Source organism: Cervus elaphus, chromosome 9 (genome assembly GCF_910594005.1).
Source record: "Cervus elaphus chromosome 9, mCerEla1.1, whole genome shotgun sequence".
NCBI lineage: Eukaryota > Metazoa > Chordata > Mammalia > Artiodactyla > Cervidae > Cervus > Cervus elaphus.
In genome coordinates this window covers 13,187,245-13,212,037 of record NC_057823.1, presented here as the reverse complement: position 1 = coordinate 13,212,037, position 24,793 = coordinate 13,187,245, and the positions used below count along the sequence as shown (strand labels likewise).

Below are 24,793 nucleotides of genomic sequence, written 5' to 3'. Positions count from 1 at the left end.
ATATGTGGATGATCAACCTGACTTCACCAGGAAGAGCAGGGCAGATGAGGGTAGTGGGACAAACATGAGTAAAGACATGGGCATGAAAGGGCATGCTGGGGCCTGTGTCAGGTATGTAAGGGATTTATAAGGATATACATATTCTCAAGACTTTTCTCACAGGGTCATGGTGGTAATCCCTGTTTATTAGAACAAAATCAATTTCCTCAGTAGCTAAGATAGTTCCATTCTTGGGTTAAAGATGAATGGAATATTTTTGACTTGGCTATCAGCAACAAAACAGTATTCGAGCTTCCAAGAAGGGTGGCTGAACTCCTCCTCTCAAGTCCCCCTGAAATCCTGTGAACGGACATCAGGAGCTTGGAACTCTATGTCCTTGCTCCTGGACCATGCTTTTTAATGGTGCAGGGTTGAGGGGTTGTGGTCGGATAGGGTGGCGATGTGTACCTCTGATGTATCTCACCTAGTCTTCCGGAGAGTAGACACATCACTGTTGAGTGAGGAGAGCTTCTTTTTCACAATCCAGAATGTTATCAGGAAGAAAACTAAATTAATCTGCAGAAACATTACAAGTGGTATTAAGTGCATCCACATCTGCTAATCCTTCCTTGTGGCTCATCCAACATCTAAATCAGCAGGTAGGAAGGGTTTGTATTTCGTAACAGTCATAGAAAACCAGACCGAACACCCAGTAACTCAGTTTGCATGGAGATTTACATGTTTAAACACTGAGAGTGCCATGTCTAAGGAAATGCTTCTTCCTGGTTTTAAAATGGAAATTTCTGCATCCTGGGACCCTCCCACTCCTGAGCTAACTAGAATAATCGGTCACCCTGTCCGTAGCCTTCTTTTTGCTTGTGCTTTTAATTTACCCTCAGCCAGGGAGGAAAGATCCTCTGATGTCATCCATTACTCACAGAGAAGATGGTGCAGACAGGGCCAAGAAATGTCCATACAAATCCTTTTTCTGTGCTGAGCCAGCATCTAAGAGAGGTGGTTGAGAATCAAGAGTATATTAGCCTTTGTGGATAAAGAATTGATAGATGAACATATCTCTCATTCCTCAAAGTCTTTCCTGACTCCTTTATTATTATTATTAATCATAGTTATTATTGTTTATTTTTTTGGTCAGAATATTTCACATAAGATCACCCTTGGCACATTTCAATACACAACACAATATTAGCTATAGGCACTATGCTCTATAGGAGACTTCCTGAACTTATTATTTTGCATAACTGAAAGCTTATGTATGTCCTTGCTATTAGTAAAGGCCATGGGTGTATACTTATTCCCAATTTGTCAGGTTATACATATTAATCATGTGCAGCTTTCCCCATGTAAATCACAATGTAAAAAAGTGGTTTTAAATAAATATAAATTTATTTTAAAAAGCCCTTTTAAATCTTGGCCCTCATATGCTGGCAGATAAAAAATGTACATGTTTTAAAGAAAAAATCAATAAAAATTAACTTATGGTTTATGAGACAAATATAGAGTCTCCCTTTCTCTATCAGGGTCAGTACTTGGCTCTGAAGATCGAGTTATGATTAAAAGAGTGATCTCTTTCTTCAAGGAGTTTCTAGCTCTGTAGGCTTGTTGATAGTTAGACAATAGAAACAATTAAAGTGAATGAAACTTACGATCAAATATGAGGAGTTTTAGGAACATGTAGGTGGATCTATAACCTAGTTAGACCTGTAGGAGGTTTTGATACTGGGAAGGGTTCCCTGAGAGAATTCTGTTGTGTTTATGATGAGAGGTGAAGGATGAGTAGGTGTAGATAGGATGAAAAAAGTTGGGGACAGACAAGAAGAGAGAGAGGGAGAGAGGGTGATTGACAGAGAGAGAGAACAACAGTAAACCTGACACTGCTATGGCTGGACTCATGTGCATTATACAATTTATTCCTCATGACAACATAGGTAATCAAATGATTACAGATCAGGCATCTGAGGCACAAGGATACAGAGTCAGTAACTGAAGTTCACATTGGTAGAAATGATAGAATTGGTACTTGATCCCAGTTAAGAATTGTGTGAGATTTGGGAGGTGTTAGGATCATGTTAGATGGATCCACCAGGAAGAACCAAAGAGAGAGCTACACAGACAGGGGTTGGTTTACTGCAGCCTGTGGTCCACACTGGGCTGCTGTCTGATTTTGGAAATGTGTTTTACCGGGTCAGAGTTGCAGTCATTTTCTTATGTCTTTTCTGTGGCTGCTTTTGAACTAGAAGGACAGAGATGAAAAACTGCAACTGAGACTGTTTGACCCACAAAACCAAAATATCTACTATCTTGCATTTTATAGGGAAAGTTTTCTGACTTTTTTGCTAAACTATCTAGAAAGGCCAGTGATCCAGAAACCATCTGATGCAGGTCGACATCAATTTTTACCAGCATAATTTGTTGTGAGTTGTTCAGTTGCTAAGTCATGTCGAACTATTTGTGACCCCATGAACTGCAGCGTGCCAAGGTTCCCAGTCCTTCACTATCTCCCTGAGTTTGCTCAAACTCATGTCACCTAGTTGGTGATGCTATCCAACCATTTTGCCCTTGTCACCCACTTCTCCTGCCCTCAATCTTTCCCAGAAACAGTCTTTTCCAAGGAGTCAGCTCTTCGCACCAGGTGGCCAAACTATTGGAGCTTCAGCTTCAGCATCATTCTCCCAGTGAATGTTCAGGGTTGGTTTCCTTTAAGATTGACTGGTTTGATCTCCTTGCTATCCAAGGCAGTCTCAAGAGTCTTTTACAGCACCACAATTTGAAAGCGTCAATTTTTGGCATTCAGATTTCTTTATGGTCCAGCATAGGAATTTATTGCGAGTACCAGTGTGCATTTGATCACATCTCTGCCACCAACAGCCTAATTTAAAAATGGCACAGGACTAAAGAGACATTTTCTAGAGAAGTCATAGGGATGATCAGCAGGCACATGAAAAATGTTCAGTATCACTAATGTTAGGGAAATGTAAATCAAAACCACAGCGAGACATCCCAGCACACTTGTTAGAATGGCTCTTATCAAACACACATGTAATAATCACTGTCAGTGAGAATGTGGAGAAAAAGGAACTCTTATACACTGTTGCTAGGAATGTAAACTGATGCAATCACTATGGAAGACAGTATTGAGACCTTCAGAAACATTAAGAAAAGAGCTACTATGTGATCCAGCTATCCCGTGCCTGGGTAATTATAAAGACTACAAAAACACTAACTCAAAATGATGTGCAGAATTTTATGTTCACTGCAGCATTATTTGCAATGGCAAAGGTATGGAGGCATACTAAGTGCCTATCAAAGGATAAAGAAGATGTGATAAACACACATACACACCAGCCATGCAGTACTACCTAGCCATAAAAATGAGGAAATCTTCCTATTTGTTACAACATGAATGGATGCTGGGTTTATTATGCTAAGTGAAAGAAGTCAGATGGAGAAAGACAAATACAGTCTGATTTCATTCGCATGTGGAATATAACAAACCAATAAACAAACAAAATAAATGAACTACCTAAATCAAACAAATGCCCTCTCCCCATAGATGAAGATAATGGAGTACTGACAGAGGAGAAAAGATGAGCTTGGGGAGAGGTGAAATGGGCAAAGTGGTTCGACCGTATGGTGATGGATGGAAATCCAATTATCAGTGGTAAACAGATTGTAGAGTATAAAACATAGAAATGTGTCATACACGTAAAACATATAGAGTGTTGCAGAACAATATTGACACAATAAAAATAATATATCAATGGAGAAAAGACAATCTTTTCAGTAAGTGGTTCTGGGAAAACTAGACAGCTACTTGTAAAGGAATGACATTAAACACTCCCTAACATCATATACAAAAATAAACTCAAAATGTATTAAAGACCTAAATGTAAGGCCAGACATTATAAAACTCTTAGAGGAAAACATAAGTAGAACTCTCACATAAATTACAGCAAGATCTTTTTATCCTGTTCTTCTCCTAGAGTAATGAAAATAAAATTAAAATAAAAAGTAGGACCTAATTAAACTTAAAAGCTTTTGCATAGCAAAGGAAACCATAAACAAGATGAAAAGACAACCCTCATAATGGGAGAAAATATTTGCAAATGATGCAAATGAAACAACTGACAAAGGACTAATCTCCAAAGTGTACAGAGTTCATGTACACAGCTCTCTCTCTCTTTCTTTCTCTCTCTATATATGTAAACCAGTAACAAATGGGAGAAAGACCTAAACAGACATTTCTTTAAAAAATACATACATAGTGAAAAAACACATGAAAAGATGCTCAACGTCACTAATTATTAGAGAAATGGATATCAAAACCACAATGAGGTACCACCTCACACCAGTCAGAATGGCCATCATCAAAAAGTCTGCAGAAAATAAATGCTGGAGAGGGAGTGGAGAAAAGGTAATCCTGCCACACTAATCCTGGGAATGTACATTGGTACAGTCACTATGGAGAACAATATGGACATTCCTTAAAAATAGAGCTACCATATAATCTAGGAATCCCACTCTGGCATATATCTGGAGAAACACATGGCTTACAAAGATAATTGCACCCCAATGTTCTTTGCAGTACTATTTGTAATAGCCAGAACATGGGAGCAATCTAAATGTCCATCAATAGAGGAATGGATAAAGAAGTGGTACATATATACAATGGAATGCTATTCAGCTATAGAAAAGAGTGAATCAGTGCCATTTGTGAAAACATGGATGGATCTAGAGATTGTCATGTTGAGTGAAGTAAGGCAGACAGAGAAAGACAGATATCATAATATATTTCATTCCAATCCCAAAGAAGGGAAATGCCAAAGAGTGTTCAAACTACTGTACAATTGTGCTCATTTCACAAGCTAGCAATGTTATGCTCAAAATCCTTCAAGCTAGGCTTCAGCAGTATGCGAACCAAGAAGTTCCAGATGTACAAACTGGGTTTCAAAGAAGCAGAGGAACCAGAGATCAAATTGCCAACACCCGCTGGATCATGGGAAAGCAAGGGAATTCCAGAATAACATCTACTCCTGCTTCATTGACTACACTTAAAGTCTTTGTCTGTGTACATCACAACGTATTGTGGAAAATTCTTAATGAGATGGGAGTACCAAGCCACCATACCTGTACCATACCTGTCTCCTGAGACACGTGTATGTAGGTAAGAAGCAACAGAACTGGACATGGAACAACTGAATGGTTCAAAATTGGGGAATGACTACATTAAGGCTGAGAATACATCATGCAAGATACCAGGCTGGATGAATCACAAGCTGGAATCAAGCCTGCAGGGAGAAATATTAACAACCTCAGATATGCAGATGACACCACTCTAATGGCAGAAAGTGAAGAGAAACTAAAGAGTCTCTTGATGAGAGTGAAAGAGGAGAGTGAAAAAGCTGGCTTGAAACTCAACATTAAAAAATACTAACACCATGGCATCCTGTCCCATCACGTGGTGGCAAATAGAAGCAGAAAGAGATTTTCAGTGACAGATTTTCTTGGGCTCCCAAATCACTGTGGATGGCGACTACAACCATGAAATTAAAAGGCGCTTGCTCCTTGGAAGGAAAGCTGTGGCAAACCTAGACAGCATACTGAAAAACAGAAACAGCATTTTGCTGTCAAAGGTTCATATAGTTAAAGCTATAGTTTTTTCAGCAGTCATGTATGGGTATGAGAGTTGGATCATAAAGAAGGCTGAGTGCCAAAGAATTGATACTTTCAAACTGTGGTGCAGGAGAAGACTCTTGAGAGTCCCTTGAATTGCAAGGAGATCAAACTAGTCAATCCTAAGGGAAATCAACCCTGAATATTAACTGGAAGGACTAAGGCTGAAGCTCCATTACCTTGACTACCTGATGTGAAGAGCTGACTCATTGGAAAATATCCTGATGCTGGGAAAGATTGAAGGCAAAAGGAGGAGGGAGTGGCAGAGGATGAAATGGTTAGATAGCATCACTGATGCAACTGATATAAACTTAAGCAAACTCTGGGAGATAGAGGAATCTCAGGGGGCAACATAACAACAACAATAACAAATCACCACAGAATACGTGCTGAGCCTCAGTTACTAGTGGAGAAGCAGCTCAGATGCTCAAGTCCACTGGCAGCTAGTGGGGGCTGGGTACAGAGGTTTGGGCTGCATGGCTGGTTCTTAGGGTAAAGACTGGGTTTGAATGCCCTGTGGACAATCAGAGGGGACTAATGTAACACAGTAACCCAAACCATGTGAACACCAGACAGACAAAGAAGGCCAAAGGACCTTTCCTGCAGGTAGGCTCAAGGCTCCATGGTGACACCTGGTGAGCTCACAGAACAAATATTGTGCCCTAGTGAAAACCAAAGGAGACTAAGCTGCTGCCATTTATGACCCTCCTTCCCTGGAGGCAGAGAGGTAATGGTGTGACAGCCAGAGCTGGAATGCAAGGGGTTGCTGCAATCTTGGCCCCAAGACTGCATTTCCACCGAACTGTGAGCAGGCCGTCAGTCGATAACCACATCTTCCTTGGATCCTGGACAGTTCACATTGGCCAGGAGTGTCACAGCCTGAGACCAGCTCCCCAAAGGAGACACACAGCACACCTGGCATAGATGTGCAACAGATAAATTGAGCAGCTTGGACTGGAGAGGTGCATAAGATGCATGGCCCACCTAGGACAGTGCACTCGCCAAGCATCTGGTCGCCTGAGTTGCTTGGATCTGGGAAGGGTACAAAATGCACAGCACACCTGGCTCAGAACCTTATGGAGACCACCATCATCCTGATACCAAAACCAGACAAAAACCACAAAAAAGAAAACTAGAGGCCAATATCACGGATGAACATAGATGTAAAAATACTCAACAAAATTCTAACAAACAGAATCCAACAGCATATTAAAGAGATCATAGATCATGATCAAGTGGATTTTATTCTAGGGATGCAAGATATTCTCAAATCAAACAATGTGATACACCATCCTAACAAATTGAAAGATAAAAATGGTATGATTATCTCAATAGATGCAGATAATGTCTTTGACAAAATTCAACAACAATTTATGATAAAAACTCGAGAAAGTAGGTGTAGAAGGAATATACCCCAACATAACAAAAACTATATATGACAAATTCACAGCAAACATTATTCTCAATGGCAAAAAATGGAAAACATTTCCTCTAAATCAGGAATAAGGCAAGGGTGCTCACTCTTACCACTACTATTCAACATAGTTTTGGAAGTCCTAGCCACAGCAATCAGAGAAGAAAAAGAAATAAACGGAATCCAGATTGGAAAAGAAGTAAAACTGTCACTGTTTGCAGATGACATGATACTCTACATAGAAAACCGTAAAGATGCCACAAGAAAATTACTAGAGTTAATCAATGAATATAGAAAAGTTACAGGATATAAAATTAATACAGAGAAATCCCTTGCATTCCTATTAACAAACAGTGAAAATTCAGAAAGAGAAATCAAGGAAACAATCCTATACACTATTGCAACATTAAGAACAAAATACTTAGGAAAAAATTTGCCTAAAGAAACAGAAGACCTGTATATAGAAAACTATAAAACACTTATGAAAGAAATCAAAGATGACACAAATAGATGGAGAAATATACCATGTTCATGGATTGGAAGAATCAATATAGTGAAAGTGAGTATACTACCCAAAGCAATCTATAGATTCAGTGCAATCCCTATGAAACTCCAATGCTATTTTTCACAGAACTAGAACAAATAATTTCACAGTTTGCACGGAAACACAAAAAACCTCAAATAGCCAAAGGAATCTTGAGAAAGAAGAATGGAACTGGAGGAAACAACCTTCCTGACTTCAGACTATACTACAAAGCTACAGTCATCAAGACAGTATGGTACTGGAACATAAATATAGATCACTGGAACAAAATTGAAAATCTGGAGATAAATCCGTGCACATATAGACACCTTATCTTTGACAAAGGAAGCAGATATATACAATGAAGAAAAGATAGTCTCTTCGACAAGTGATGCTGGGAAAACTGGTCAGCCACCTGTAAAAAAAATGAAACTAGAACACTCTCTAACACCATACACAAAAATAAACTCAAAATGGATTAACGACCTAAATGTTAAGATCAGAAACTATAAAACTATTAGAGGAAATCATAGGCACAACAGTCTCTGACATAAATCATAGCAAGATCCTCTAAGACCCACCTCCCAGCATAATGGAGATAAAGCAGAAATAAACCAATGTCACCTAATTAAACTTAAAAGCTTGTGCCCTATGAAGGAAGCTATAAGCAAGGTGAAAAGACAGCTTTCAGAATGGGAGAAAATAATAGCAAATAAAGCAACTTACAAAGAATTAATCTCCAAAATATATAAGCAGTTCATGCAGCTCAGTACCAGAAAAATGAACAACTCAATCAAAAAGTAGGCCAAAGAACTAAACAGACATTTCTCCATAGAAGACATACAGATGGCTAACAAACACATGAAAAGATGCTCAACATCTCATTATTAGAGAAATGCAAATCAAACCACTATGAGGTATGATTTCACCCTGGTCAGAATGGCCATTATCAAAAAGTCTGCAAACAATAAATGCTGGAGAGTGTGTAGAGAAAAGTGAACACTTTTACACTGTTGGTGGGAATGCAAACTGGTACAACCATTAAGGAGAACAGTGTGGAGGTTCCTTTAAAACTGGGAATAGACCTGTCATATGACCCAGCAATCCCACTGTTGGGTATACTCCCCAAGGAAACCAGAATTGAAAGAGACTCATATACCCCAATGTTCACTGCAGCATTATTTACAATTGCCCAGACATGGAAGCAACTTAGATGTCCACCAGCAGATGAATAGATAAGGAAGGTGTGGTACATATACAGAGTGGAATGTCACTCAGCTGTAAAAAGAAACTCATTTGAGTCAATTCTAGTGAGGTGGATGAAACTGGAGCCTATTATACAGAGTGAAGTAAGTCAGAAAGAGAAAGACAAATACTGTGTATTAATGCCTAAATATGAAATTTAGAAAGATGGTAATGAAGATCTTATATGCAGGGCAGCAAAAGAGACAGAGGTGTAAAGAATAGATTTTTTTGGACCCTGCAGGAGAAGGGGACAGTGGGATGACTTGAAAGAATAGCATTGAAATGTGTATATTACTACATGTAAAATAGATGACCAGTGCAAGTTTGATGCAAACAGCAAGGCACACAAAGCCGATGCTCTGGTACAACCCAGAGGGATAGGGTGGGGAGGGATGAAGCAGGGGTGTTAAGGATGGGGGTACACATGTATATCTGTGGCTGATTCAGGTTGATGTATGGCAAAGCCACCACAATATTGTAAAGTAATTATCCTTAAATTAAAATGAATAAATTAAGAAAGATAAAATGAAAGTGCTATGTTGGTTCTATGATAGCCATAGTCATGCATGAGAAGTTAGGATGGTGGGAATTTGCTTTCACCGTTTGGGTGTTCCATAAAGATGAGGCCTGGATGCAGAAGAAATGGCCACAATCACAGCCGGGACTCCGTAGCCCACTGGGAACGTGAACTTCTTCATGAACCTGTTGACACTGGAGTAGTTGACCACCGTCAGGTTGCGGGCAGTGAGGAAGAGCTGCAGACCCTCCAGCAGCATCCAGGTGAAGGAGGCCAGGTAGAGATAGTGTAAGGCACCCGCAATGATGGTACACAGCACCTGGAGGAAGAGGAAGATGTCACCAGGATGGTTTGTCAGGATGGAGCATGGCCCCAGGGCTTCTATGACTTGCCACTGGGGATAACTCTGATGTAAATGAATGAATTATCAATTGAATGTTTGCTTTCTAATTATGTCAGTCCATGTGAATTGGCTACTTATCCATCTAACATTACCTGGAATCCCATATTATTAAGGAGTCCAATGCAGTATGGCCCCGTGAACTCAGCATCCCTGGGGCAGGGGTATTCTGGGACAGTATATGTACCTTGCTCTCAGTTCTGTCGATGGCTGTCAGGAAGAGCAGGTGGGCCAGGAAGAGGCAGAGTGAGAGTTGCAAGTGGAGCGAGGTGCTGGTGTTCTGGATGGCTTTGCACAGCAGGAAGGTGAGGGCCGCCAGGAGGAGGCACAGCAGAGAAAGGCTCAGTCCCACGTAGGTGATCACAGTCAGTGTGGGATCCTCCTCCTGGGACCCAGAAGAGAGAAGATCAATCATGCTTTCCTACTGTGGGGTAATGACCCTTCCGCCAATTTTATTTTTAGACATAGAGAAATCAGGAATGGAGGTGCTGAGTAGATTACGTTATGGATATGTTTATGGATATGTTATGTTTATTTTATGTTTATGCATAACTTTCTCCTGGTTCAGAAATTTAGAAATTCATGGGATCTGAATGATAAAATCTGTGCATGGAAGGACTGAGGAATAAGAGAGTCCTAATGAAGACCATTAGGAGTTACCCCAACTCCGAGACCAGTGGCAGCAGCCGAGAGGAGCAACCCCACGTCCAAGGAGCAGTGGCTGCATGGGCGCAGGAGGGCCGAGAGGAGCTACTGCACATTCAAGGTCAGGAGGGGCGGCCGTGAGGAGATACCCCTCGTCCAAGGTAAGAGAAACCCAAATAAGACAGTAGGTGTTGTGAGAGGGCATCTGAGGGAAGACACACTGAAACCATAATCACAGAAAACTAGCCAATCTGATCACACGGGCCACAGCTTGTCTAACTCAATGAAACTAAGCCATGCTGTGTGGGGCCACCCAAGATGGGCGGGTCATGGTGAAGAGGTCTGACAGAACGTGGTCCACTGGAGAAGGGAATGGCAAACCACTTCAGTATTCTTGCCTTGAGAACCCCATGAACAGTATGAGAAGGCAAAAAGATAGGACACTGAAAGATGAACACACCAGATCGGTATGTGCCCAATATGCTACTGGAGACCAGTGGAGAAATAACTCCAGAAAGAATGAAGGGATGAAGACAAAGCAAAAACAATACCCAGTTGTGGATGTGACTGGTGACAGAAGCAAGGTCCGATGCTGTAAAGAGTAATATTGCATAGGAACCTGGAATGTTAGGTCCAAGAATCAAGGCAAATTAGAAGTGGTCAAACAGGAGATGGCAAGAGTGAACGTTGCATTCTAGGAATCAGTGAACTAAGAAGGACTGGAACAGGTGAATTTAAAGCAGATGACCATTATATCTACTACTGTGGGCAGGAATCCCTTAGAAGAAATGGAGTAGCCATCATGGTCAACAAAAGAGTCCAAAATGCAGCACTTGGAGGTAATCTCAAAAATGACAGAATGATCTCTGTTCGTTTCCAAGGCAAACCATTCAATATCACGGTAATCCAAGTTTACGCCCCAACCAGTAATGCTGAAGAAGCTGAAGATGAAAGGTTCTATGAAGACCTACAAGACCTTTTAGAACTAACACTCAAAAAAGATGTCCTTTTCATTATAGAGGACTGGAATGTAAAACTAGGAAGTCAGGAAACACCTGGAGTAACAGGAAAATTTGGTCTTGAAGTACAGAATGAAGCAGGGCAAAGGCTAATAGAGTTTTCCCAAGAGAACACACTGGTCATAGCAAACACCCTCTTCCAACAACACAAGAGAAGACTCTACACATGGGCATCACCTGATGGTCAACACTGAAATCAGATTGATTATATTCTTTGCAGCCAAAGATAGAGAAGCTCTATACAGTCAGCAAAAACAAGACTGGGAGCTGACTGTGGCTCAGATCATGAACTCCTTATTGCAAAATTCAGACTTAAATTGAAGAAAGTAGGGAAAACCACTAGACCATTCATGTATGGCCTATATTCAATCCGTTATGATTATACATAGATGAGGAGACAGTAGAAACAGTGGCAGACTTTATTTTTTGGGGGCTCCAAAGTCACTGAAGATGGTGACTGAAGCCATGAAATTAAAAGACTCTTACTCCTTGGAAGGAAAGTTATGACCAACCTAGATAGCATATTTAAAAGCAGAGACATTACTTTGCCAACAAAGGTCCGTCTAGTCAAGGCTTTGGATTTTCCAGTAGTCATGTATGGATGTGAGAGTTGGATTGTGAAGAAAGCTGAGTGCCAAAAAATTGATGCTTTTGAACTGTGGTGTTGGAGAAGACTCTTGAGAGTCCCTTGGACTGCAAGGAGATCCAACCAGTCCATTCTAAAGGAGATCAGTCCTGGGTGTTCATTGGAAGGACGGATGCTGAAGCTGAAATTCCAATACTTTGGCCACTTCATGTGAAGAGTTGACTCATTGGAAAAGACCCTGATGCTGGGAGGGATTGGGGGCAGGAGGAGAAAGGGATGACAGAGGATGAGATGGCTGGATGGCATCACTGACTCGATGGACATGAGTTTGAGTAAACTCTGGGAGTTGGTGATGGACAGGGAGGCCTGGTGTGCTGCGATTCATGGGGTCGCAGAGTCGGACACGACTGAGTGATTCAAGTGAACTGAACTGAACTGATGATTATACAGTGGAAGTGAGAAATAGATTTAAGGGACTAGATCTGATAGACAGAGTGCTTGATGAACTATGGACAGAGGTTTGTGACATTGTACAGGAAACAGGGATTAAGACTATCCCCATGGAAAAGAAATGCAAAAAAGCAAAATGGCTGTCTGAAGAGGTCTTACAAATTGCTGTGAAAAGAAGAGAAGTGAAAAGCAAAGGAGATTTGAATGCAGAGTTCCAAAGAATAACAAGGAGAGATTTAAAAAAAAACAAAAAACAAAACAAACCTTCCTCAGTGATTAATGCAAAGAAATATAGGAAAACAACAGAATGGGAAAGACTAGAGGTCTCTTCAAGAAAATGACAGACCCCAAGGCAACATTTCATGCAAAGATGGGCGCAATAAAGGACGGAAATGATATGGACCTAAGAGAAGCAGAAGATCTTAAGAAGAGGTGGCAAGAATACACAGAAGAACTGTACAAAAAAGATCTTCACAACCCAGATAATCACAATGGTATAATCACTCACCTGAGCCAAACATCCTGCAATGTGAAGTCAAGTGGGCCTTAGAAACATCACTATGAAAAATGCTAGTGAAGGTTATGGAATTCCAGTGGAGCTATTTCAAATCCTGAAAGATGATGCTGTGAAAGTATTGCACTTAATATGCCAGCAAATTTGGAAAACTCTGCAGTGGCCACAGGACTGGAAAATGTCAGTTTTCAATCCAACCCCAAAGAAAGGCAATCCCAAAGAATGCTCAAACTACCACACAATTGCACTCATCTCACAAGCTAGTGTGAGATTCTCCAAGCCAGGCTTCAGCTGTTCAAGCTGATTTTAGATGTTCAAGGTGGTTTTAGAAAAGGCAGAGGAACCAGAGATCAAATTGCCAACATCCACTGGATCATTGAAAAAGCAAGAGATTTCCAGAAAAACATCTATTTCTGCTTTATTGACTATGCCAAAACCTTTGACTGTGTGGATCACAATAAAGTGTGGAATAATTTTTAAAGATGGGAATTCCAGACTATCTGACCTGTCTCTTGAGAAACCTGTATGCACGTCAGGAAGCAACAGTTAGAACTGGACATGGAACAACTTACTGGTTCCAAATAGGAAAAGGAGTACATTAAGGCTGTATACTGTCACCCTGCTTATTTACTTATATGAGGAGTACATCAAGAGAAATGTTGGGCTGGAGTACATCAAGAGAAAGAAGCAGAAGCTGGATTCAAGATTGTTGGGAGAAATATCGATAACCTCAGATATGCAGATGTCACCACCCTTATGGTAGAAGGTGAAGAGGAACTAAAAAGCCTCTTGATGAAAGTGAAAGAGGAGAGTGAAAAAGTTGGCTTAAAGCCCAGCATTCAGAAAACTAAGATCATGGCATCTGGTCCCATCACTTCATGGCTAATAGATGGGGAAACAGTGGAAACAGTGTCAGACTTTATTTTTCTGGGCTCCAAAATCACTGCAGATGGTGATTTCAGCCATAAAATTAAAAGACACTTACTCCTTGGAAGGAAAGTTATGACCAACCTGGATAGCATATTTAAAAGCAGAGACATTACTTTTCCAACAAAGGTCCGTCTAGTCAAGGCTATGGATTTTCCAGTAGTCATGTATGGATGTGAGAGTTGGACTGTGAAGAATGCTGAGCGCCAAAGAATTGATGCTTTTGAACTGTGGTGTTGGAGAAGACTCTTGAGAGTCCCTTGGACTGCAAGAAGATCCAACCAGTCCATCCTAAAGGAGGTCAGTCCTGCGTGTTCATTGGAAGGACTGTTGTTGAAGCTGAAACTCCAATACTTTGGCTACCTCATGTGAAGAGTTGACTTATTGGAAAAGACCCTAATGCTGGGAAGGTTTGGGGGCAGGAGGAGAAAGGGATGACAGAGAATGAGATGGCTGGATGGCATCACAGACTTGTTGGACATGGTTTTGGGTGGACTCCGAGAGTTAGTGTTGGACAGAGAGGCCTGGCGTGCTGTGGTTCATGGGGTCTGAAGGAGTCGGACACGACTGAGCAACTGAACTGAACTGAACTGGTGAATACCAAGCCCTGATTCTCACAAGGGTTTATTTCCCGCTAGACTTTTGAGCATGACTAAGCTTCCCAGTTACCACAATAGGTCCACAGAGGTGAGAAGCTACATTTTGAGCACCATCGTCCATCCCCATAATGTAGTGATGTATGACAAAGTCTCTACCCATTGTCATGATGTCCAGGTATCAACTCCCAACTCTGAATTCTGCACAGTTTATCCCTGTACTATTTCTTCATGATGGCCACTAATCCTTACAGATTTAGAACTAAATTCTTGGGTAAAAGAGAAACACTGCTATACTTGGATGTTGGCTGTAGCTTAAAATTGATAATGTCTGCCTCTTTTTTGGTGTGCATGTGTTCTCAGTCACTCAGGTGTGTCTGACTCTTTGTGACCTCAAGGACTGTAACCCGTGAAGCACCTCTGTCCCTGGAATTTTCCAGGCAAAAATAGAGGACTGGGTTGCTATTTCCTTCTCCAGGGGGTCTTCCCAACCCAGGCATTGAACCTTAGTCTCCTGCCTCTTCTGAATTGGCAAGTGGATTCTTTACTACCAAGCCACCTGGGAAGCTCACCTCTTTTTGGAAATCATCCTAAATACCTGAGGACAAGGAAAAAATATCTGCCAATTTCCTTTTAGTATAAGTCTGGGTGAAGAGAGAGAGGGAATAAGAAAGAGGGAGGTGCACAAAGGATGAAGAAAATGAATGTTAAAACCTGCAAATTAGGTGCTTCTTGATAAAAAGCAATTGAGTATGATAGCACCAAATTTATTTTTGCAGCATGTTTCTACATATGATTTTGTTTAGGAATGAAATGTTTAAAAATAAATAACCAGCCCTCCAGATGATGCTGACACACTTTAACTTTTGAGACTATTTGGCTTATTGCATAAAACTAATTTTTGTACTGTATTAAAGTTCCCAAGAGAGGTCCACATGGGAAGAAATGCAGGTAGCCCCTAAGAGCTAAACATGGACACCTGCTGATAGATGGGAAGTCAAGGAGACCTCAGTCCTACTATCACAAGGAACTGAATTGTGGCAAAAATTAGAGGGTTAGAGGAGGACAGATCAGAATGCAGTCTAGGCTGACAGAATGATTCAGCCTTGGAAGAACCTGAGCAGACATCTCCACTACACCATGTCAGGTCACTGACCTGTGATAACTGGGAGACAGTACTTTTTTCAGGTTTTACATGTGTGAGAATTTGTTCCACATCAAATATTGAATGTAGCCCCTCTGAGGGGTGTCACCTGCACATCGTAGTAGGCCATGAGGACAGCAAAGCTGCTGAAGTGGGTGCACTGGCAGGTGGTGCTGTCGTCTCGGCTGTCCATCGTCCTGCAGCCTCTGGTTGCCCAGTGGCCACTTCCATTCTGGCCCTGCTCCCAGAAGACACAGTGCACCTTCCCCTTTGTTTCAGGGGTCCTTGACTGTAGAAACAGGAAGTAGGTTTGAGCTAGTGGTTCTGTTGCTTAGAAATGCTGACCCAAATCTAAATTATGATGGACTTTCCTTGGGATATGATGCACCCGTGATGGACATCCCTGAAGAACAAAGGCTGTGCCCAGGACTCAGGTCTCTCCCATACCCGCAGCTTCATCCCCCCCCCCCCCACCTCCAGGACTCACATGTTTGAAGACAAATTTGACTGGGGAACTGAGGTTCTGTGTGTTACTGTTGCTGATGAAAACGGATATGACATCTGACAGCAGGATAGGGGGAGTTTCCTGCAGCAATTCCTTGTGTGTCTCATGTGGAACTGCCTGTTCCTCAGCATCCACTATCAGGGGGACTTTATCCAGCAACTTTTCAATCCCAGGCATGGAGACAAGGCCCACCACCATGGGACCTGCAGGACAAGGGCAAGGTTTATATCTTGGGGTATCCAACATGACTCTTCCTTTAATGAACTATGTCCCTGTGGCCTCACCATTACCCATAGTTTCCTTTAAAGTATACATTTCTGTTTATTGCACCTTTGAATATCACATCTCACTTTGAATCCCTAGGGACCTGTACCCTGCCATTACCATTACCTGAGTCATTAGATTCATGCACTGCATCCCAGATCAGTATCATCTTTATGTTATTCTGAATCAAGGTGACATTCTTATCTTCTTTATCCAGTGCCTTCAGTGACATTTCTAAGAGTTGTGAGGGTTATAGAAGAGTTAGATTAGTAATTGTGCCTATGATGGTGTACATACTACCATTATTTGCATATATAAAAATAAATATTTTAATATATTATGTGCTGTGTGCTGCCCTTATTTGGTCAATAGTATCCAAATCTTTGCAACCTGAGGGACGGTAGCCTGTCAAGCTCCTCTGTCCATGGGGATTCTCCAGGCAAAATACTGGAGTGGGATACCATGCCCTCCTCTAGGAGATCTTCCTAACCCAGGGATCAAGCCCAGGTATCCTGCATTGTAAACTTTGGATTAATATTGGATCCTTTACTGTTGATCCACCAGGGAAACTCAGTAATACTATTATCAGTAGTGTATCCTTTCTCCAAGGGATCTTTCCAATGCCGGAATCAAATTGGGGTCTCCTGTATTGCAGGAAGATTCTTTACCAGCTGAGCTAGCAGGGAAGCCCCTTAATATATCATATAAATATGTAGACACTTTATATATTACATAATGTATATTATGTGGGCTTCTGTGGTAGATCAGGAAACAATGATATATTTTTATCATTGATTTACATGCTATCTAAATATGATGTCAAAATATCTAAATCATATGACATATCATATGTGATTGCACAATCACATAAATGATTATATATCATTTTATCAATGACATATAAATAATAATATTTACAATAATGTATATTATAAATAATGATATTATTATTATTATAAGCAATATCATTTGGTACACATAATAGTGGTATATGCATATATCATTTACATTTACAAAGGATTGTAAGAGAATATATGAGCAATTATTCAACAACATGAAATGCAACCTAAATAAAATGGAGAAATTCCTAGAGACACCAAATAGAAAAAATTGACTTAAGAAAATGGAAAATCATAGCAAAGCAATAACAGATAAGTATATTGAATCAGTATCCAAAACTTTCCAAAATGAAAAGACCAGAACAGATGGCTTCTACAGTCAATGTTCCCAGGCATTCTGGAAGAATTAACACTAAACCTTTGTAAAGTTTTCTATAGAATAGAAGAGAAATAGCTCTACCTAAATAGTTCTATGAGACCATCATTATCCCAAGAACAAAACAAGATAATGCATTACAGCAATCCCAATAAACCAATGTCAATTTGAACATAGATACACAAATAGTCAACAAAATACAAGGAAAAATGTTATCCAAGGAAACTGAAGACTTGTATATTGATCACTGTAAAAGACTGTTGAAAGAAATTAGAAACTCTAAATAAATCATAAGACATCCTGTGTTCATGAATCAGAACCATCCTATTAAGATCTCAGTAGTCCCCAAAATGATCAATGGGTTCAATGCAATCTGTATCAAAATTCTGACAACATTAAATTAATTTTCAGCAGAAATGGAAAGCTCATCCTAAAATCCATAATGGATTGCAAGTAACCTGGATAAACAAAGCAATCTTAAAGGTGAAAAACTAATTTGGAGGCATTACAATTTCTGATTTCAAAACTTACTGCCAACTTACTGTATTCAAAATGGTGGGAAATTGCTATATGAATACAGAGCAGTAGAACAGAACTGAGGACCCAGGAATAAATCCATACATCTATGGTCAGTTGATTTTCACAAAGGGGTGTCAAGACCATCAGTGGGCAAAGAAAAATCTCTTCAACAATGATGCTGAGACATCCGGCTTTCCACAAGCAAATGAAGGAATTCAGTGACCTACTTCACACAATAAATTTTAATAAAGAAATGGGTCAAAGACCTGTTGGGGTCAAAATGGGTCAAAGATCTATGTTTAAAAGTTAACACTAGGACAAGTAGGGCAAAAACATCCGAGTAACTCTTCATGACCTTGAATTTGGAAATGGATTATTAGCTATGAAAAAATATGCAGAAGCAACAAAAGTGTCAATAGATTATATGGACTTCATCAAAATGGAAATATCTATTCATTAAAGTGAAAAGACCATAGAAAAGCGAAAAGGTAATCTACAGAATGGGAGAATATATTTGCAAAGACATATCTCATAGGATCTAAATTAAGATCTATGAAGATCTCTTACAGCTTAACAACCAAATGTAAAAAATTGAAATTGCAAAGAAAAAAACACTCAAGCATATGTTTCTCCAATAAAATACAGACAAATTCAACAATGACATGAACAGATGTTCAACATCTTAGTCACTAGGGGAATGCAGATAGAACCATGATGAGATATCACTGGACACACACTAGAATGGCTACAAGAAAAAGAAAGCAAAATGGAAGTACTGTGTTGCTGAGGATGAGGAAATTGGAACCCTCATACTTTGCTGTTGATGATGTAAAATGAAGAAATAGCCACTTTGGAAAACTAGCTTGGTGGTTCCTTAAAAAGCTGAAAATAAAACTACCACATCACCAAGCAATTTTACACTCTATTATGTGCCCAAAAAACTTTATTCAACAGTTATTCAAACCAAAACTTATGCTACAGGGACTTCCCTGGTGGTACAGTGCTTCCAAGACTCCGTGCTTTCAATGCAAGAGACACAGTTTTGGTCTCTGGTCAAGGAGTTGAGATCCTACTTCCCATATGCTGTGAGGTGCAGGCAAAAAAGAAACACCACATTCATAGTAGCATTGTTCACAAGAGTGAAAAGGTGGCAGCCAGCCAAATGTCCATCAACGGATGAATGGATAAACAGAAGGAGGTACATCCATGTACAATACATTTTTTTCCATTTATTTTTATTAGTTGGAGGCTAATAACTTTATAATAATATACAGTATACTAACACATATATATGGAATTTACAATACATTATTATTCAGCCATAAAAGAATGAAATGCTGATACATGTTACAACATGGATGAACCTTGGAAACATTATGCTAGGTGAAAGAAGCTAGACATGCAGGTCATATGCCTTTAATTCTATGTATACAAAATTTCCAGCAGGGCAAATTCAAAGAGACAGAAAACACAATCAGTGGTTGCCAGGGACCAGGGGAACAGAGGATTGAGGAGTGTTTGTTCAGTGGCTACAGTTTTTACTTTTGGAGAGGTGAAGTTATTTTATAAATAGAGGTGATGATCACAACCTTATGATGTACTAAATGCTACTAGATTTTACACTTTGATTAAAATTGTGAACTTTAGTTTTGGTCAGTGGAGGAATGGGATAAAAAGATGTGGTGATTAAGTAGGATAGAATATTAATCTACCACAGCAAAGAATGAAATTCTGCCATTTGCAACATTGCAAATGGACCTAGAGAGTATTATGTTGAGTGAAATAAGCCAGATAGAGAAAGACAAATACTGTATATCATTTCTATGTGAAATGTAAAAATAATATAAACCAAGGTATGCAAAACAGAGACAGATTAACTGATACTGAAAAGAGGAGTTACCAAAAGGGAGATGGTAGGGTGGAAGGGCAAGTTAGGGTTATGGGATTAATAAGTGCAAACTGCTATGTTTAAAATAGATAAGCAACAGGGATATATTATTTAGGATAACGAATATGGCTATTGTCCTATAAAAACTTGTAATGGAGTATATTGTGTAAAAATACCAAATTACTATGCTATACTCCTGAAACTGCTATAAATAAAAATAAATTTTAAAAAATAAATAAATAATTGTGCTAAGCAAAACAAATACTCAATTGAAACAGATCATACCTACATGACAAATAACATGAGGAAATTATGTTATTCCAAATTAAAAATTTTCCTTTTTGTAACCATTTGTATTTTGTCTTAAACTTTTCATTAGCATTATTTTTATGCTCATAATTTATTTACAATGAAAGAGTATATTATATATAATTTTATTCATTTATGTTTTTCTTATTGAGGTATAATTGACAGGTATAGTGACTCTATACTTGAATATATCACAAAACGATCACCACAAAAGCTAGCTAAAATTTGTCATCATACAGAGTTCCAAATTTTTATGTGGTAAGTCCTTTTAAGATGTACTTTCATAGCAATTTAAAGCACACAGTACAGTTCTATTAACTATAGTTACCATGTTGTACATTCCCATAACTTATTTTTAACTGGAAGCTTGTACCTTTTGACTTCTTTGCACCATTTCCTGTACTGCTATCCTGGTCTCTGGCAATCACCAATCTGTTCTCTATGTTGATGACCTTGGTGTTTGTGTTGTTTTTTGAAAGTGTTAGTGGCTCAGTTATGTCTGACTCTACAACCCATGGACTGTAGACTGCGAGGCTCCTCTGTCCATGGGATTCTCCAGACAACAGTCCTGGAGTGGGTTGCCATTCCCTTCTCCATGGGATCTTCCTGACTCAGCAACTGAGCCCAGGCTGACTGATTCTATGATCTGAACCATTAGAGAAGCCAGGGTATTTGTCTTCCTCTGTCTTATTGTTTTGCTTAGCACAATAATTTATTTATTTTTTAAAATTTGTTTTTATTTATGAGATCCGCATGAAATACAACCCTGGTCACTGGGCTCTAGTGAGGTTGGAAAAGGAATGAACCAGGAATGAGCAGAGCAGGAGCCTGGAGGCTGTTCCAGGTAATTACCTGTGCCTGAAGGTGAACTGAAGTGCAGTGACTCATTGTCCAGGGACCTGCTCAGTCCTCTCAAGACAGTTTCCAGGCCAATGAGCAGGTTAGAGGCCACAAGGTGCTGCTCTGAGCTGGGCAGGGTTTCCAGGTCCCGGGGGGCCTCCAGCATTTCATCCACCCCCTGTATGAGGTTCTGCAGAGATAAGGACACAGAGCCAGTAGCTCACACACCTGAGAGGTTGTATGAAGACATTACCCACTCACTCACAGAGAACAGAGCTTGGAAACTGTTTGAGTGATAAAGGCAGGGCCAGGTGGGATCCTTTGGGTGGTCTTTGCCCCTGGAATCCAGCCATTCAGAGGTCAATCTTGTACATGAATGCCAAGGATAACCTAAACCCAATATTCAGGAGCTGCAAGATTAAAAGTTTTTAGAAGGTGCACCTGGGAGTGTAAGAGTGACTACACATGTCCACACTTCCCATCCACCCTGGGAGAGGCAGGGCCTCAGAGCAGTGCACCCTTATGTTGAGGTATCTCTGCCCAGACCAGATTTTCCCAGAGCACCTGTGGGAAGCCTACACCTGCCTCCCTGGGTCCTACCCTTACCTGGATAGTGTCCTGGACAGGGACTGACTCCATGTTTTCACTAAGATTCTGGACTCTGTTGAAGAAGCAGGAGAGTGTCTGGGAGGAGGAATATGAGGAGGTTAGAACTTGGGGGAAATAGGTGGAATATATGGAAGGTTTTCACATGTTGTCTGCTGGGCCACTCACCGAGCTGTTGATACTTGAGGGTGCGGTCCAGGTGTGGATGGAGATCTCTGCAGGGAACAGTACAATGGATCATTAGGGGTGAGAGCATGTGTGTGTGTGTGTGTGTGTGTGTGTGTGTGTGTGTTGTGAGTGGGATCTGGGGTCAGGTCAGGCCAGGTACCATCCCAGACATTAATCCCTGAATATTGGTTACTCAGAGTAACAGTTTAAGAAGAACCATGAACATAAGAACAAATCAAAAAGAAGGAACAGAATGCTTGATACTGTATATTCCAATTAGGGAACCAAAGACTTTATGGCTTCAGAGGACTCATGACATCATGATGAGTCAGGGCAGCTGTCTAGTCCCTCCAGATGAGGGTCCTCATCTCTGGATCTAAGGGTTTCCCTTCTGAGACCCCAGACCCAGGTGGAGGGTCTGCAGTAAGACAGAACAAGATGTAGGAGGGATGCACAACTGAGAGACTCAAGTTCAACCTCTAACTGAGCATTGAGACGTCTTCCTGTCTTCTTAGATGGTGGCAGTCACTGGAGAACTGTCTTAAAGGTTGATGAGATGAGATGGAATTGAGTGCAGGATAGCGGAAATAGGGTGTGAGGAGGGGAGGATATGAGGGTTTGGAATTCCTCAACGTGACAAGGGTGCTCCTAGGAAGGAGCTGGGACTAGCAGCCAGATCTTTTCTCCATGTTCAGCTGTTTACAAATCTTCATGAGACACACATACAAATGCATAAAGGAAACTCTAGAAATACCTCTAGAGTGTCAGAGAGACTGAACATCAGTCAAAGACTTTTTTGATGATAAAATCTACTTTTATAAAAAATATTAAGTAACACGTGGATACTTGGAAAACAAGATAATTTAAAACATGAAAAAAAAAGAAGAAAGAAAGAAAATCACTCCTATGGCCATAACACAGATCCCTTGAAATTTCTTCGAATTTTTTTTCTCATCATATTGCACATATTAGGAATATTTTTCTTCAGTAGCAATAAATGTCCATCAAAAACTTTTATCAGTAGGCAAGGACTATTTCTTATAAAAACCATATAATTCTCCCCTACTTTTTAGTATTGTGGTAAAATTCATAAAACATAAAATTTACCATCTTAAAAATGTTTTGAGCAATGTAATTTCCCTTATGATCTTATATTGTTGAAAATAAACTCTAAGTTTTAGATCTGCATCTTGGTTCTATGATCCTACTAAATGTGTGACTTTGGATATATAACTTAAGCTCTTTGGGCCCAAATATGATTATTGAAAAATAGATTCTGCCCTGAAAAAGTAAAACTCCTAGAATAAAATATGATGGTTGGGCAAACTGGGATAAGGTGGGGAAAAAAAAATCTAAGTGTGCTAGCATCCTGGGTCTGCTGTGAGGATTGATGTGGGAAATCACAATGGTCAGTGAGGAGTTCCTGGTGAGCTTGAGATAGTGAGAGAGCCTGAGCTTCCTCCTGGGAGTTTCTTTCCTTCTGTTGGTTCATTTATTTCCCCCATTTATTTTTTCCATAAAAATAACAATAGTTTAACAGTATGAATGACAATAATAACTCTCAAGTGTTGACAATTTTCTCTGCACTAAGGTCCGTCTAGTCAAGGCTATGGTTTTTCTACTAGTCATGTATGGACGTGAGAGTTGTATTATAAAGAAAGTTGAGCGCAGAAGAATTGATGCTCTTGAACTGTGGTGTTGGAGAAGACTTGAGAGTCCTTTAGACTGCAAGGAGATCCAACCTGTCCATCCTAAAGTAGCTCAGTCCTGGGTGTTCATTGGAAGGACTGATGTTGAAGATGAAACTCCAATACTTTGGCCACTTGATGTGAAGAACTGACTCATTTGAAAAGACCCTGGTTCTGGGAAAGATTGAGGGCAGGAGGAGAAGAGGATGACAGAGGATGAGACGGTTGGATGGCATCATTGACTCAATGGATATCAGTTTGGGTGGACTCCAGGAGTTGGTGATGGACAGGGAGGCCTGGTGTGCTGCGGTTCATGGGGGTCACACAGAGTCGGACAGGACTGAGCAAATGAACTGAACTGAAACTTTAGCTTTTCTTCACTAAGGTAAATATTAAATCTAAGTACATCCATATGGGGTAGGTACGATGACTACCTCTGATTTACAGACAAGCAAATAATGCACAGGAAGGTAAATCAGCTTCCTAAATGTCAAAGAGCCTGTGTCCGAGCTACGCTTTGCACCAGGTAGCCCAGCTCTGCTGTGTCGGCTCTCAGCCCTCTCCCAACTGATCATGAAAACAAGATTACCCACTCCCCTCATACTTTCCTGTGCTGTTACTTTTATGTTACTCTTGTTAAAATACTTCTGTGCTGCTCCCATTACTGAGGGCTCTGGAGGTCCCATTGTGTCCTCCCACAATCTCTATATACCACCCCCCAGCATATGCCACCCACAAGTTAATGCCACCCCCAAGCCTCTGTACCATCACAAGTCTCTGAGTGGCTGGTGATGACTTCCCCAGTTGAAGACGTGAATCCTGGAATGCAGTGACAGGTGTTGGCATCAATACATATGGAGTTTGGAGGGCACCACCGAGCACAACGTGTTTTGATAGAGTCTGTGTGAATGAAGATCATGGTCAGAAGACCCAAGAAACTGAGGAAGTCAGCTGCATGCTAGAGACCCAATAGTAGAGGAGGGGAGGAAAGTGTTGAATGGCTGCCACTAGAAGTGAAAAGCCTCAGAAAACTCTGGACATAATGGGGAAGAGTAACAGCTGTTAGTATCCTTAGAGGATACTTTTGCAGAATAAACCTCCTTTCCCCATTTTATTGGTGAGAGGACCCAGACCACGGCGT

The 24,793-nt window shown here is 40.4% G+C and overlaps 1 protein-coding gene across 1 annotated transcript in view; it reads right to left on the bottom strand.

Annotated features, from left to right (window-relative positions):
* Nucleotides 1-24,793, bottom strand: part of LOC122700001 (adhesion G protein-coupled receptor E2-like) — a 42,884-nt gene that overhangs the window by 9,640 nt on the left and 8,451 nt on the right. Inside the window, exons 6-13 of the mRNA XM_043912508.1 lie at nucleotides 21,965-22,011; nucleotides 21,797-21,874; nucleotides 21,203-21,380; nucleotides 16,546-16,653; nucleotides 16,138-16,358; nucleotides 15,760-15,939; nucleotides 9,957-10,154; nucleotides 9,453-9,688 (exon numbers count right to left, since the gene is read on the bottom strand). Of these exons, the coding sequence (XP_043768443.1) occupies nucleotides 9,453-9,688; nucleotides 9,957-10,154; nucleotides 15,760-15,939; nucleotides 16,138-16,358; nucleotides 16,546-16,653; nucleotides 21,203-21,380; nucleotides 21,797-21,874; nucleotides 21,965-22,011 (1,246 nt within the window). The remainder of the gene's footprint in view (nucleotides 1-9,452; nucleotides 9,689-9,956; nucleotides 10,155-15,759; nucleotides 15,940-16,137; nucleotides 16,359-16,545; nucleotides 16,654-21,202; nucleotides 21,381-21,796; nucleotides 21,875-21,964; nucleotides 22,012-24,793) is intronic.